General features: G+C 44.6%; 1 protein-coding gene across 1 annotated transcript; it reads left to right on the top strand.

Moving 5' to 3' along the window:
- The first annotated feature begins 3,675 nt into the window (after positions 1 to 3,675).
- On the top strand, positions 3,676 to 16,025 carry LOC310807722 (rho-related GTP-binding protein RhoA-D-like). The gene is made up of 5 exons (XM_083674302.1): positions 3,676 to 3,836; positions 12,526 to 12,681; positions 14,800 to 14,920; positions 15,243 to 15,373; positions 15,501 to 16,025. The coding sequence occupies exons 2-5, from the start codon at positions 12,526 to 12,528 to the stop codon at positions 15,672 to 15,674; spliced, it is 582 nt and encodes a 193-aa protein (XP_083530428.1). The 5' UTR covers positions 3,676 to 3,836; the 3' UTR covers positions 15,675 to 16,025.
- Positions 16,026 to 16,787: the final 762 nt, after the last annotated feature.

Raw genomic sequence — 16,787 nt, 5'->3', positions numbered from 1 at the left:
ATAAGATGGATTAAAGGTTTTGAAACACATATGAAAAAGCTGAACGTTTTGTTGTTATTGATCACTAACCTCTAAAGCCTAAAGCCTTATTTTATGAAAGGGGGAGACAAATTGTCTCAATGCTCTGTAGCATTCTGTAGAGCCTGTCCAACACTGTCCTGGATTCAGATTCATAGTAGTTCGTACCTCCACCAAGAGGCAGTTTGTAAGTGGATACTCTTCCAGTGTAGCTCTATTGTGTCTACTCATCCATCACATCCCTCCATCATTCCTCCTCTTCCACCTGGTACCCCTCCCTCCCTCCCCCAACAACACCTGCACATGATTAATCAGAATCACTCATAATCATTCTGTAATGGGAGAGAGTTTTTTATGACTCTGTTGAACAGACATCTGCTCAGGGGATGGTCAGGCAGACCACGTCCACTGTCACTGGTAGACTGCAGTCAGAGTACCGGGAGGTGTCTGCCTGTCCACACACTCAAATGCTCCAATACATTTAGGGGTCGACCACATCTTAAATCCAAACGGATATTTGTTAATGAGGGTGTCTGAGTGGGATTCTATAAGTGGTGGAGCTGTCCCTCAAATGGGTTGCTTTTCTCCCATCCAAAGATGGAGGAACTCTGCTAGTGAGCTACGGAAGACAGGAGTGGGAGGAGGAGGGCTGCACCGGGGAGATCCCGTGGAGGGACCAACAGAAAAGGGCAAACAGAGAGGTCTGAGTATCATCCATGGGATCTGACTGCCTCCTAGTGGAAAATAAGTAGTATAAACCCTAACACTAGCCAAGTGAAGGGGAAGAACAGAAAAGGACAAGAATAATAAGAGTGATCTGATCTGGTGCAGTGGAGGCAGGACTCTACCGTGGCTGTTCCAGTGATAGCTTGGCCTGACACACCAGCTGACATCACTACACTAACTACCTCATGACACTCATTACCTCATAATAGAACCACAGACTCTCCAAACTAAACGTCAATATATGATGCAGCACTATGGTTCCTTCAAGGCTGATCTCTGATAGACTTAACAAAGAAGATGCTTCTGCTGAGATAAGATCATCATAGCAATAGAAAGTAATTATCGCCTCAGTTAAAAATAAGACATTGTTCTTTTTTTACAGCATCCTACATCGTAGCCTCACCCGCCCATGACAATCATGTTGTGTATTGAAAAACAACATAATCTTAATTAAGATGACTAAATGTTGCTTTGACAGTTCTGGGAGATACACATGGAAAAAAACAAACGTATGTGAAGTGTACATCTGGGCTATCTCCCTCCGTCTCATTCCTGATCAGAGAAGAAGCAAGATAATTAGACTCTGAATGCAGTCCGCCCACAGAGCCTCAGTCAGCCTGTTTGTTTGTATCTCTGTGTTTGCGTGTGTGTGTGTGTGTGTGTGTGTGTGTGTGTGTGTGTGTGTGTATGTCTGTGTATTTCTTTATTAGAACAGTGGAATGATTAGAAAAGAGGGGAGGAAGCCAGTTTAGGCTAGAATCTTATTCCATGGGAATCAGAATGGTAATTTTGCATAAGAAAGGGGAATTGCATCATTGCATGGTGCTCTTCAGTAATTGAGTTGGACTGGAGTGAAGTGTATGGTTGCAATGAGCCTAGAATACCACTAGATGTCAGTGTGTACTCAGGCTTGATCAGATCTCTGGGAGAGAGGTGAACTAAGGACAGAGAGGACATTCCCCTCTCTCCAGAGTAAACTTAATAGGTATAGAACAAATGTTCTATCTCTATGATAAACTTCCTCTAGGGATAGTTTTGATTACTCAATAGACTAAAGCGGATTCCTCTTCTCATTTAGAATCATTCATCTAGACTGATCTAATAAGACACGATCGGTGAAAGCAATATGGTGGAAAAATACCAATACATGCCTCCATATGGTCAGATCTTTTAGATCAGTGTGGGTGAGGGATGGAACATCTCCATGGGAGATGGGGAGAGGAAGCCCACTTCAGACTGAAACCCACCTAGGGTCTAGGAGTTAATACAGATAAATGATGAGGAAGAGAGTTACTTTTACAGTCAGTCATTCCCTCCACTCCCCCAGTTCTCCTCCAGGAAATCCCATTGAGACCCAGATGAGTCAACACCTACATTTTGAGGGTCATACTGAAAGTATGGAGCAAAGTTACAGAAGGTATGTCCTCAGCTCTGGATTTATCCTCACTCCCCTCCCCTCCATTTCATCCACTCCCATCCCTTCAAGCAGCTGCCACTCAAATTATATGTTCATGTTTGTCACTGTTATGTGTGTGTGTGTGTGTGTCTGTGTGTGTGCGTGTGTGTTGTATGGATTCAAGTGTGTAGCTGTAAAGTGTTAACTACCCTGACGCCCAGCAAGCACATAGAGCTCCTTATGCTAATTAGCAGCATTATTGAGGCAGGAATGGGGCCTGTGTGTGTGTGTGTGTGGTGTGTGTGTGTGTGTGGTGTGTGTGTGTGTGTGTGTGTGTGTGTGTGTGTGTGTGTGTGGTAACAGCTGACATGATTCTGCTCTCACTCCCCCTTAACTGCGGTACACAAAAAACATGTACGACATATCCTCTCCCCATCCACTTTGCCAAGCATTGAACAACATACAGAAAAGACATCAGCATTGAATGGGACTTATGGTTATGGCAAACCACTCCTCGTATTCATAAGCATAATATGTATCGTATATTACCATGGAAACTGCAGAAAACTGTCCAAATCATTAACTAAGACCCAGTACACAGTGGATTGAATCATATGCATTGCATGAAGCATGTGCATTCTCAATGCACAGCAGTAATGATTATACATAAATTGTTAAACAAACTTTGTATATGGTTTTAACTGTCAACAATGTCTGTGTAACTGCGCAGTGCACTCCATCGTACTATTAGTAGGCGAGCATACCGTGTACAGTGTTGCTTTCTGTAGTCCTGCTCTGCAACTAATGACCTAATGACCTTTTTGAGAGAATGGAATTTTAAAAAGCTCAAATCCCTGTGGTGTGATTTCCTGTGTTGAGCTATGGCAGTACAGTAGGATAAAACTCCACTTACACAACTAGAATGATACTAGACCTACCACCTACCCTCAGCATTTCATATATCATAAGCAGATTATTTGGAGATGTGTTGGGAGCCCAGTGCAACTTGATTATGCACAGGGGGAGCTCTGGTACTGGTAATGAATGCTGGTGGATAACATTAGAGTCTAATCTTATCCACCAGCATTCATTAGCAGTGTGATACACTTTCAGAGCTCTCCCTGTGCATAATCAAGTTGCACTGGGCTCCCAGTACACAGTGGACAAGTACAGCCTTTGTAAGCGTCTAATGATTTTCAGTTAGTGAGTGAGATACTGTTTTTGGCAGTACAGTGAGTAGTGAGCAGGAAAAATATCGTTATTGGCTATGATGAGTGATCTAATCAATGCATTTTAGAGCAATATATCCAACTCAGATAAGCACGCACACACACACACACACACACACACACACACACACACACACACACACACACACACACACACACACACACACACACACCTAACGGTCCTCCCTCCCCTCCTCCGGTTTTGTTGTATCAATGATGTCATTATTTTCTAACCGTAGCGGGGAGGGGATTTAAATTATCCTAACGGCTGTAACTCCCCTTTAACCAATAGCGATCGGGCGCAAGAATCTCAAACGCTCTCGGTAGACCTATGGGAGGGTCTTCTGTATGTCAGTTTCGTTCCTTGGCAATCTACTCTCCGATTAGTCCACTGCAGTAAGGGAAGGGCGACAACGAAAGAAAAAAAGACGGAGTATCTTGTCATTTGAAAGCATAAGCGGGGAGAGGTAAGATATTGTAAAGTCTTTTCCTGACAATTCATTTTTCTATCTATCTATCTTTTTTTTTTTTTTTTTTTAATATATATATATTTTTTTATTTCAAGCCGAGCTTTCGAGTCTTTAAAGTGAGTAGAGACCTCATAAGGAAAAGTAGGTGGCGGCTGCCTGGAAGCATGTTGTTTAGCTAAAGAATCAACAGCTTGGCCCAGCCCTTGCGCGTTGATTTGTTTCCCAGTATTTCTCAAATTACTGAGATTTTATCACGTCTCTGACTTTAAAAAGTCTTTCGCGCAGTCCTTGTTTGTTATATCAATCGTTGTGAAGATTTCAACATGAATAGGCTAGTTGGCTAAATATTCAGAAAAGGAGCAGACAACCACTTTGGGGTGTGTGCATTCACTTATCTAGAATAATTGTTATGTGGCTTACGTGGTTGTTCTGAAGTTTCGCGTCTTTTCTTAGGGGAAACCTGTTTGGCCAGTAAAGTAATTGTGGGTATTTTTTCGAGGCGTTTCGAATAATCATGTCACTCTTGGAATGCAAGAATCCCGAAACTCGGAACTTTCACGCCTTTGGTTAACCCTTTCGGTGCTCCCGGTATGATTCAGCTCGCTTTGCTATTGCAAAGCCGACGTTGTTTCCTAAAAGCAGTTGTCTGTCCCGAGGACATTCCTCTGTTGGAGTCACCACACCCTTCTGACAGTCCGCAGTAGCCCTGTTTCTCTACGGCGTCAGTTGCAGACCTCTTGCCTGGTCGACAGATCTGTTTCTGCCGTGGCCAACTCATTTTGTCGTTGTCATGTTTGGCATGACTAAAAGGGAGTTGGTTAAAGCAAAAACGACAGTTCTGCCCCACAGGTCAGCGGACCTCACTGTGACTACAGATTAGACTTATCCATCACTGCGAAATTACAATTACAAGGCATCTGCTGCTACAACTTCTAATGTAATATAATTTGCCTGACTGGTGTTGTTTGCCGAGGAATGCGTTTCTCTTTCATTGTGTGTTTGTGTGTGGGAAGCCGGGAGGGTCAGTATGATGTCATTGTTGTGGAACAGCTGACTGCTGACAAGGCAACTCAAACAGGTATTGTGTGGAGCCCCCCCCACACCCACACACACACACACACACACACACACACACACACACACACACAAGGGGAACAGGGAGGATAGGCAAAAGAAACCAGCCCTGCAAAAGTGAACCATGTATTTGAATCCTGCAAATGATGCCACTGTGTATAGACCTACCTCTCTCTTTCACATTTATACCTCAACCTCAGCTAGTGTTACATATCTGGTGAGTTATTGCTGATCTTGTCAGTCACTGAAGGGTTATGTGTCACCCTTAAAGGTTTTTTTCCCCCTCATTATTGAGGTCAGGTGAGATGGTTGAGTTGTTCAGTAGGTCAGTGTGAAAGGCAAAAATGATAGAAAGCGGACATTTTTTTTTACCATGCAGTAGCATCGCCCCATATCACCCTGGGGTGCACTCAGTGGCCCTCAGTGCTATTGTCTGTGGGAGCTGATGCATATGTACTATTGTACAATAGGTAGATGTACAGTCGTCTACCCCCCATAGAGATGGAGTGTCAGGGCATCAGTGTTTCACACGTGACTTGAGTTCTACAGAGCCAGAGGAGACAGAAGACAAGTCTGTCTACAGTGCAGTGTTTGGATTCACCCAGCTTGCCCTGTGGACTGACTGTTGACTGACGGATGACATGTTTCTCACACTGATCTCAGTACACCCAGGAGGTTAATGGACAGACAACTATCTGCTCAATGGCGTAGAAACAGGAAACTGTATTATGATGAAAAATAGATCTTCGGCACTTAGTCAGCAAGGACTGAGTTCCCATTCTGTTGGGGTCTGGTGAGTAGGGTTGGGCAGGTATAAGGTATTACTGGGTGACTAAGGTATTTAAGAGTATACCGGTTTACTTCTGCCAATAAAAAAAATAAATAATAATCTTTTGGGACAGGATAAGCACAGATGGGTGGGTTGTTGACAAACACCGTCTGTTTTTGCTTCATGGTTCCGCGTGCATCGGTTTTGTTGGCTTATAATCAAAGCATTATCAATAACCGCTTCCTAGCCATGATATTAGCATAGACATGACAATTGTGTCATGCTAGCCCTTGCCGTGAGACTAACCCACTTACCGCATACAGTTGATACTTGAATAGTTACCGGTCTTTAGATTTTCATTGTACAGTAACCACGTCTGGCATTTTGGCCGCCAATCTGTATCTTGTTTAAAATGTCCCAATCTTGAGAACAAACATTTTGCAACTTGTATCCATTCCGTAAGGGGGCGGGGGGGGGGGCTACCTTGAGGATGGTAGTTCATTGGCCACAGTTCAAGCCGCTATCTTAATAAACTCCTCCTCAGTTTATTGGGGGATTGAACCAGCACATTTTTGACGTGACGTTACCAGCCCACCGTCTATAAGCAACATGGTGATGGCTCCAGGCATATTGTATACCGTTATGCATAGTGTACTCTGAAGGTGTGTGTGTGTGTCTGTGTGTAAGATGTCATGTCTAGTGTGTGCCAGTAAGAACGGGGAGTGCGTTGCCTTAGGATATGGGACATTAGCTCCCTGGTGGTGACATCACACTGCAACACAGGAAATGGGAAAGAGACGGAGAAGAGAAACAGTAGTCGAATAAGGGAGTAGGAGAAGGTGTGTGAGTGTGAGTGAGACACACCAGTCCAGAGAGCAACACACGAGTTTTGCTGAGAAAGGGTGATTTTATTTTATTTTTTATTTTATTTTTTTCCTCCCAACTCCTAATTAGCTCCGTCCCCAGCACGTCCATGACTAATTCATTCATGTATTTATTTCATCTCATGGAATATTAATCAAAGCATTCCATTTATGTTACATTTGAGTTTCTCCTCATCTTCAACGATTGCTTTCTTGCTTCCATATTGCGCTCTCTCTCTCTCTCTCTCTCTCTCTCTCTATAACCCTCTGTGAAGCTCGGGGGTGGATGACTGGATAAATCTCTCTGTTATATTTTTTCCTCCCGTCCCCAGCTCTGAGCCGTGTGATAAATTGGGCAAGGGGAGTCTCTATGGCTCTGTCCTATTTCAGTCTTCTCCCTGCCTCTCTGGATGGCTGCATCTCCCCCCCCCCCCCCCCCCCCCCGCCAGTCCCTTTCATCTGTCATCCCACTCACATCCTTCACCCTACCTACCCACCCACACCCCTTTGCTGTGAGGATGGCAACTTGGACCCTGCTCAATTCTGACTCCTAGCCTCTTCTCATATTCCCTTTGATGTGCAGTGATCTGATTGGACTGAATAGATGTAAGCAGTATGAAAGAACGCCAATTATTCAGCAGTCTTCCAATACTGCCAGTGTCCTCCTGCTGTTGAACTCTCTGCTCTCCTTCGTGAGAAGGTCAGAATTATCCAATCACAGCAATGAGAGGCGTGAGGTCTGTATGAGAGAGGAGGCTATATCTCAGACTGGGTAGTGAGTGTTGAGGAAACTCCCAGAGAGGGAGAGAGAAAGAGAGAGTTGAGTCACCTCAGGCTGTTCTCTTAACACTTAAATATGTGGCCTGTGTGAACTCTGTCCCAGTTCTTCAGTCACCACTTTCCTAGTGTGTACACACTCACGCACGCACACACACACACACACACACACACACACACACACACACACGATGCGTACATGTGCATGTTTGTGTGGGCTGCTTGAATACATTCATGCATAACCCATCCGCCACACTTCAGCCGTGTCACAAGTGGATGAGAAGGAGAGAGGGGAAGAGGAGAGAGAGAGGGGGAGATAAAGAGCAGTGGGGGAAGGGTGTTGTGTGTTTTGGGGGCTGGAGGTGGGTGAGACATTCCTCTTAGCTTACCCCCCCCTCCCCACTCTCAACCCTCAACCCTATGGACCTATACTAACATTACAAGCTGTCACTGTTAATGTTACATAACACTGTATTTCACAGTATCTAAGCTAAGCCTTGTAAAACTGGATGTCATGACTCATTAACTTAACCAAGTGTGTGTCACCAATAGCTCTGTGTGTGTGTGTGTGTGTGTGTGTGTGTGTATATATATGTGTGTGTGTGTGTGTGTGTGTGTGTGTGTATATATATATATATATATATATATATATATATATATATATATATATATATATATATATATATATATATATATATATATATACACACACACACACACATATATATTACACATCTGTTGTTTGTGTCTGTTGTAAGTTCAGAGCCCAAAGCTCAGCTGTTCTCTAAATGGAATGTAGAGTAAATGTGTCAGTCATTCTGTACGTCTCTTCCTAGATCACTCTGGTAGCGAGTATAGCGATGAGTGGAGGTTAGCCGAGTATAGATTGAGGGCTCCTCCTCTGGCTGCTGACACAGTAGTTGTACAATAGCACATTAGCACATGATTGCAGTCATTGTTCATGCTGTCAACAGAAGGCTTGGTAATAGGCCCGAGTGACATTTGATACAGCCCAATTGTCATTGATTTCAATTCCAATGTTTTGGTTGGACTGCTTATTGTCCGAATGATTGGTCTAGTGAACACTGTGACTCTCTCCAAGGCTTGTTCTCTTCAACGCTTTGTGGTTTCAGTTAAAACAAACCCAAAAATTCATTTGAACCAGCCAGTCCTATCATGTCATACCATCATGTCATACTGGATCCAAACATGGTCATGTTTAGCCGAATGATCTTTAGCCGTGCTGCCAAACCCTGCTTCAGGGAGACTTCCCATGATCAACTGAATGACGCTGTGGAAATATTTGTGATATTTTTAATTTAGCTAGGCCTGATCACTGATCTGACAAATGTTGGATTTGTGAAAGCAATTGGGTGATAACCTTACTTTAACATTCAACCACAATTCAGGGAGTGCACAAGTTAAGTGTATTTGAACAGGACCTTACATTTGGGGTGTGGACTAGAGGGTATCATGTAGTCAGCTCCTGAGTCAGAAAGAGCAGCAGAGCACACCTGGTTAATATGTGACTGGACAAACTGCCTAGAAGAAGGAAAGGTTAGAAGGTGTGTGTGTGTGTGTGTGTGTGTGTCCACGCACTCACTGCAGAGAGTGGAATGAGAACTTTGCCCTCTCCTTTCCCACAGGGGCCAAGCCAAACCGTTATTATGTGAGGCAGATTGAGTCAGCCAAAGAGTCTACCCCACTGAGATCTCTCACACACACACACACACACACACACACACACACACACACAGCCCTCACATAGCCAGATCATGTGCCTCATGCTTGAGACTGGTCCAGTATTTGTATTATGGCCAAGCCCAGACACTGAGGCCTAGTCAGTAACTACAGAGGAACAATGACTAATGTTACACTGGGCATTACTCAGCTCGTCACATGACTGAGTTGTTACAGTCCTTTCTTTCTTTCTTTCTTTCTTTCTTTCGTAACAATGCAGTCAGGATATGTGGATGTTCTCTATACTCTCTCTCTCTCTCTAAACTTTCTGCATATGTCCGTTTGTCCAAAGAAGTTAGTGTTTTCATATGGTAACCCATCTCTGGGTTGGTAAGGGTGTGTACATGAGTCGAATGCGTACCGTTTGCCTCCTTCCTTTAGGTAACACACCCCTGCTAGAAGGGGGCGGGTCAAGGGAAACGTCTGACTGAACTCTAGTACGTGTCTGACTGAAACGGCTGATTGAACTCTTGTTACGTGTCTGACCCTAGAGTGATCCACAGCTGCAGCCCACACCCTGCCGAAGGACTTGTTCTTCTCAATCACACAGGGTCTGCTACTTCATGTTCCTGAAACACTGATCTACCTCTGCTGGGGGAATTTAGGTGGGTTGACTCTGAATTGATTGGATTGATTGATTGTCAGGGGGGAAACTACAGCCTGTTGGGGTGCACCGCTGCTTCAGTCGTTCCTCCCCGTCAGTCTCCAGTTTGATATCGAGTCAAGAGAAGGATAACGGGAGAACATCCGACAGTGTCCTGGTTTAGACTTCGGTAGGGTGGGTCTGATTGCAGAGGACGAGACAGATATCAATTCCCAAGAGCCCTCACAGGAAACAGTGATTCATTTTCAAGTCAGCCTCTCTAGGATACGAGTTGAAATGGAACCCGTGGAGGTGCTATGGAGTATGTTGATCCTTGTTAAATATAGGATGATAGGTCATATCTTACGTCATGTCTTCCTGGTTCTAGCTACGCCACCACCATGCAGACCCCCTCATCTCATCTTACTGACGCACCACGGCTCATTAAACTATTTACAAGAGGGAACAGAATGGCTCTCAGTTCATACACAACCATACCACACAACCATACCATCATTAAATACACACCCATTATTACATTCACACTTGATCATCATTAACACACACGCCCGTTATTTGAAGACACAGCGATACACCATTCACCACTCATAACTCACTCCAGTGGTTTACTCCTCAGACATAATTGATGCTTCGTTCAGGTATTTTGGTGAAGAGAATGTATTATGTGGTTAAACTCTTCATACCTCATGAGATAGCAGGTCAGCTTAGTGGTGGGGGTTTGAGAGGGAGAGGGAGAGGGTGGTGGCTGTGGTCCACCGTCATTGTGCAAACAATTTGTGTGGACATGATGTACTTAGGCTTGTGGTTTCTTTGTTTTTGGTTACAGATTTCATTGAATTTACCCATGTATCCACCATGAGCTTGTTTCTTGTAGTTGGGAAGGAAATGGAGAATAAAGGGGAGAGAGAAACTGGTTTGCAGTTTGTTAGTTAGAATCTTACTGTTGCTGCTACTGTGTGTGCTGTCACCTTAGACATGGTGTGCACAAAGTGGCACCACGGCAACAAGCTTCATTAGTACAGTGTGGGTGGCCATTCATATCAACCATGCTCCTTGTTCAAATGGCTCTGCTGTTTGTGGCTGTTTCTATCACTGCAAATTCACCTTCTAAAAGTCAAAAAATGCCATCTTGCATTACTGTGTGAGTGTGCGCATGTTTGTGCGCGCTATGACCTCTTCTACAATTATTGTGTGCGCGTGTGTGTGTCCTACAGCAATGACAGTATGATGTATGGAGCTGAGCAGTAGCCTGCTATCACACAGAACAGGTGGCTCTCTCCTGAGACAACACAGCAACGCTGGCCTGATTGTGTGTGTGTGTGTGTGTGTGTGTGTGTGTGTGTCACGGACCTACCTATGAATACGTTTATTCTTGTTTCTAAAAATGTTGCCCGTTGTTGAAGTGAGGAGGAATGATGCCTTGAAAGAGCAGCAGAGGACACACACACACACACACGGAGGCAAGAGGGGTAGTGGAGCTCACATAGACAGTATTGGGTCATCCTGAGGGCTAAACTGTCCTCACTCCGTAAGGCCCAGCTAGGACAGAATCTTAAAGGGCCATTCCTATGATAATCTAGACATTGATATTGGGTAGGCTAAGCAAAATAGGGATGGGCGACAACTTGCCCTCTGATAGTCCAGGTGGAATTTTCTTTATAATACAGTCACCTAGGGTTGATATAAGATATTATCGAATATTGTGATATTGTTCTCTTACAGAAAATAGCCTGTGAAAGTGCTTAGGCAGATAAGTGTAGAACTACAAGTGCAATATATGAAATGCAAGGCAAAGCACATCTAGCTGTGAAAACATGTCTCTTTGTTTTGTCTTTGTCTTGACTATTTACAAGACAGAGAGCTGCCTATTGAACTGCACTGCATTTTTGGTCATGCTGGCATGTCTCCACCATACAGTACTTAAGGATATTATTGTATATTTTTATATTTCCTAAAGTCATATTGTGATTAAGAAAATATCGACATCGTCCAAACCTGTGTTTAACTATGCAATCCTGTGAGATCTACAGAGACAGGCAAGGGGTTGGGGCTAGGCTTCGATTTGGAATGAATTATGAGTTGTGTGGTCATGGTATGGTAAAGCTTCTGTAACTTTTACCTCTCTAGAAAACATGCTGCTCAGCCACATCTATCTCTCCCCTCTTGCTCTATGTCTGTGTATGGCAGTATAGTGCTGTTATGGCAGTGTAGAGTATTCTATGGTAGCCTATTAGGTCTGTCTGGCAGTCAGTGTGGATTTAAATCAGTCAAGGCTCTTGGCAGATATCCAGAGGGCTGTCTCACCACCTACTGCCATCTCTCCTCTCCATTATAAGCATCTCTTGGGAGTCTGATCGTTGTGCGTGCGTGCGTGTGCGTGCGCACGCGCACTGAACTGTAGCAGGATGGCCAAGGTGACACAGTAGTTGTAGAAAGATACGTCACGGACACCATGCATGTGTGACTGAGTTTGTCACAGAGTGTGTGTCCCCGGACTCGTTGCGTGGGCAGTACTGTATGTAGAGCATTGCGTCCGTCCCTTCTCTCCCAGTCAAGCGCTCCCAGGCCTCTGTGTTGCTCCCGCTGCTCCTGCAGTTTTCCAGGCCAGTCTGTCCTTGTTGCTCAGGAAAGGGAAGAGGAAAAGGTGCGGCCCCCAAAAACAGCCTTAGATCACTTCCCTCTCCTATCTCCATTTCTCTCTCTTTTTGTTCAATTAGCATACTATAAACTGGTCAAAGATGTGTCTCTTTTGAGGGTGTGAGAAGTGCACTGTACGGTGGATGATGTTTCAACCCACTCTGTTTTCCCACTTTGTTTGGTTTTGTTAACGTTCAGGCATGTCTTTGTGACTGTTTTCAGATGGCTGCTATCCGTAAAAAGTTGGTGATAGTGGGGGATGGTGCATGTGGAAAGACCTGTCTGCTCATCGTCTTCAGTAAAGACCAGTTCCCTGAGGTCTACGTTCCCACCGTGTTTGAGAACTACATTGCTGACATTGAAGTGGACGGCAAACAGGTATGTAGCACACTGGAGCTCTGCAGGAGGGGGAAGACCACTGCCTTAGTAAGGACCAGAATGTCTGCATTATATCAGTCAGTCTTAAGAGACAGAATCCCTGTTCGAGAAGTTTCAGCCTGAACAAGGGCTGTGCGGATGTGGGCTAATCTTCGTAACTAGGGATTGCTTATCGGCTAGCTGTTTGGAATGCAAAGTGATATGTAGAGAGCAGTGATTCTGCGCAACGCCTGCCGCCTTGCTCAGGCCAATCCTCTCGAACGCCCTCAGAGACTGCAGCAGAAAGAGGGGGGGGAGAGTTAGAGGGGGGGGGGGGGGGGGGAGAGAGGGGTCAGTTAGTGAACATGGCTGTCCAGTGTATGAGTCTGTGGAGGGTCTCACAACAGGAACAACAGGAAATGGATCCCTTCACCTGCTTCCTGTGTGGGTTTGGAAAACCCCCACCCTCCCCTTATGACTAATGCCTGATTTCCTGTTCTTGTTTCCTTTACCACGCTAGAAGACCTTGGATCTGCTTGGCCTCCCCAAATCCTAACATTAAACATAAGGCAGTGAAGTGCTGAACTGATCTTAGATCAGTGTCTACAGGCAACTTCATCCTACTCCACATAGACTTGAGGCCTTTCTCAGTTGAATTTGATTCCTTGTGTCCTCTCCTCCTCGTCCTCCACTTGCTTCTTGTCAAAAGGCATTAGGAGTATAGATTATCTAAGGGGAGGAACCTAGATCTTCTCCTCCAATACTTTTTTGAGTAGGAAGCGAGCAGAGGACGTGAGGAAATCAGTTTTTAACAATTGAGAGGGCCATGGTCTCCGCCCTAGAGTGGAGCTTATGACCAATCAAACAGCACAACAGAGTGGTTTATGTGAAGGTTGATCCTGCCAAGGGACAAAGGTTGAGAACAAGCTAAAAAAAATCTAGCCCTGTCATACACTGATGTGAAATGAAATATCCATGACTGATCTCCAATTAAATTGAATAAATTAACAAAGAAACTAGAATTGTCAGGACAGGTCTGGGCCGACACTGACATCTGGTGGTTAGTTAATGCCAGTGCACTCAGCCAACAGGGCTAGAGCAGACAACACTTTAGCCCTTCATCTCCCTCTCTTTGATCTCACTTACCGCTAGATGAGGACAGACTCTCTTCCCATGTATTTTTCTAGATGTCTATATATAGACTGGTAGCGTTCTCCTATACAGACAATGCCCCACTGCTAGAAATGAGTGCCATCAGTGATAAAGTTGTGTGTGCGCACATACATACAGTGCCCTCCATAATTATTGGAAAGAGACAACATTTTGTCTTTTTTTACAATAACTATGAGGTTAAAGTAGAGATTATCAGCTTTAATTCAATGTTGTTGGTTTTTTTGGATTGGTTTCACCTTTTAGAAATTACAACCCTATTTATACATAGTCCCCCCATTTACTTTATTTGGACATTATATGATTTTTAAAAAAAAACAACAACATTGAATTAAAGCTGAGAATCTTTACTTTGGCCCCATAGTAATTGTTTGATTTCAAATCCAAACTGTTGGAGTATAAAGCTACTGTAAAAGAATATCAAATACTTCCTCTTTCCAATACTTATGGAGGACGCTGTATATATAGCTAGGATGTGAATGTCCCTAGATTCTGTTGTCGTCTGGTTTTCCTCATACACCCCTGGGAATGTGGAACAGTCAACCGGGATCACGTGAACACAGCCTTCCACATTCCGATGGGAAAGATTCCGTCTGGTCTCGTTGGCAACAGGAGTGTTTTCCTCTCTGCCAGTCAGTCAGTCAGAAGCAGTGAGTGTGTGTTTAGAACGGCTACTGTGGGCAAAGAGCCCCACTCAGCCATGTTAGGGAGTGGACTAAACTAGGACAAGGACTGGGTACAGACGGACTGTCCAGTAGAGACGGGACAGAGAGGGCTTGTAACATGAAGGGCAAAACAAAACGTTAGTGTGTCGAGTCCACATTGACATTGTTCCCACTCCCCTTCCACAGTGTGTGTGTGTGGGGGGGGGGGAGGCAGGTCAACTCAACTCAGCCCTTCTGGGAGACTCATAACTGTTTGAGAAGCACCTAGGGAGTCATTACTGCATCACTACTCTCTCTTTCTCAGGTGGAGCTTGCGTTGTGGGATACAGCGGGTCAGGAGGACTATGACAGACTGAGGCCTCTCTCCTACCCTGACACAGATGTTATCCTCATGTGTTTCTCTATAGACAGCCCCGACAGCTTAGGTAAGACTTGAGGACTGTACCTTCGTCTCATTACCCAGTATCGTAACTCACAATTATGTAAAACCAGTGGAATAAAATCTGACCCCTTCTAAAAACGTGTCCGTGCCCTGTCTGGCATTCTTATGATTCTTACGATCTTAAACAAAATTAATGTTTTTCAAACAGGGTTGTGTCAGGGGGTCAATGTCACTCTCGTTAGTTTTTGGATTAGCCAAAAGGGGAAGGGAAACGGAGTGTCCCCAGCTCTCTTTTAAGGGAATACTTTGATAATCCCTGTGATGAGGTGACATTCATATATTCAGGTATCTTTCCCCGCCCTCAGAGAACATTCCAGAGAAATGGACCCCGGAAGTGAAGCATTTCTGTCCCAACGTTCCCATCATCCTGGTGGGGAATAAGAAGGACCTGCGGAACGACGAACACACACGCAGGGAGTTGGCCAAGATGAAACAGGTGTGTGTGTGTGTGCGTGTAGTAACCGTTGCCTGTCTTTCGTAACCCTTTCTTCATGGTTGTGGTTTATGGTTATCTCTCAACTGATTCACCTGGAGTCTAATAGCAACCTGTGTTAACCCTACAGGAGCCTGTTAAACCAGAGGAGGGCAGGGACATGGCTAACCGTATTAGTGCCTTCGGCTACCTGGAGTGCTCAGCCAAGACCAAGGACGGGGTCAGAGAGGTGTTTGAGATGGCCACCAGGGCGGCACTGCAGGTCCGCAAACGCAAGACAAGGCGTGGATGCCTGCTGCTGTGAAGGGGAGGGGCTAAGAGGCCCATCCACCAATTAGCGACTGACAGATGCCCCACACAGAGAAACCTTCATCAAACCAACGGACTGTATCTACCATTACACACACACACATCGCAGGCGAAGATGAAAGACTCAGACACACTTGTTGAAAGCAAAACAAATCAGCCTTTTTTACTCTTATTTTCTGTTCCATGTACTCACACTCTCTGTTTGTTCTTTTGCTGTACTTCTCACCAGCATATCATCCTCCTGTTTGTACGAGGGCTAGATGTATGTATGTATGTATGTTTGTTTGTTTGTTTGTTTGTATTTATGTGCATATACTTTACATATAATTTCACTGCCATCCTGTAACTGCCTCTGTGTTCTGACTGAAGTATTGTTTACAAAAGATGAGTGACGGACCAAGTAGCTCAATCTCACAGAAGAATCTCCTGGGTCTCCTCTGTAGGAACACACACATGAAAACAACATATTTTCTAGGCGAAAAACAAACATGAAAGTTGTTATTGGTTAGGGTAGTATCTTGTTTTGTAGAAAGTTATCTCCGGTTTTGGCAGACTGAACACCACTGCTTCTCCCTTTAAGCCACAGCGTCTCATGCTGTACGTCTCCCAGATAGGAAATATCCACAGCTATTCATGACTAGAATGTTCTTTTCCTGAAATTGTCTCACCGAATTGAACTCCTTCACTACTACAGATATAATTGTACACAGCAAGGGCTATTTGCATGTGGAGGTTTAACAGAATGCCCCACTCTCTCCCTCTTTCTCTCTCATGGTGAGAGCGTCCACCGGCTGCAGGGCCACAGTAAGTTATTGTTAGACATACAATAGAGCCAGTCATACTCTCTGGCTCACACACTCACTACTGACCCAGCCAGTGACACAGGAAGAGGTCCTCCCCCATAGCAGTCCTTCTCTGTTATCCTTCATATTTGATTCTAGAGACCATGTAGTTATGTTACAATATCATTGTGTGCATTTACTGAATAGAGACTGTCAGACGAGCAAGTAGGCTGCTGAGCTGAGGTGAGTTTGTATTCCCAGATACACATACAGGACCCTGTGCACCAGATACAGCATATTGTATGTCCCGCTCAATGACGCACCTG

Source organism: Argentina silus, assembly GCF_951799395.1.
Source record: "Argentina silus genome assembly, chromosome: 8".
In the NCBI taxonomy this organism is placed as follows: domain Eukaryota; kingdom Metazoa; phylum Chordata; class Actinopteri; order Argentiniformes; family Argentinidae; genus Argentina; species Argentina silus.
The sequence above is the reverse complement of the archived record's forward strand: the minus strand, read 5'-3'. Positions and strand labels throughout refer to the sequence as shown.

What these genes read in the sequence shown, in the direction of transcription:
- LOC310807722 (XM_083674302.1), top strand. Translation starts at nt 12,526, where the DNA reads ATGGCTGCTATCCGTAAAAAGTTGGTGATAGTGGGGGATGGTGCATGT. An exon ending in TTGAAGTGGACGGCAAACAG is followed by an intron (nt 12,682 to 14,799) that starts GTATGTAGCACA and finishes TCTCTTTCTCAG; the next exon opens with GTGGAGCTTGCGTTGTGGGA. An exon ending in AGACAGCCCCGACAGCTTAG is followed by an intron (nt 14,921 to 15,242) that starts GTAAGACTTGAG and finishes CCCCGCCCTCAG; the next exon opens with AGAACATTCCAGAGAAATGG.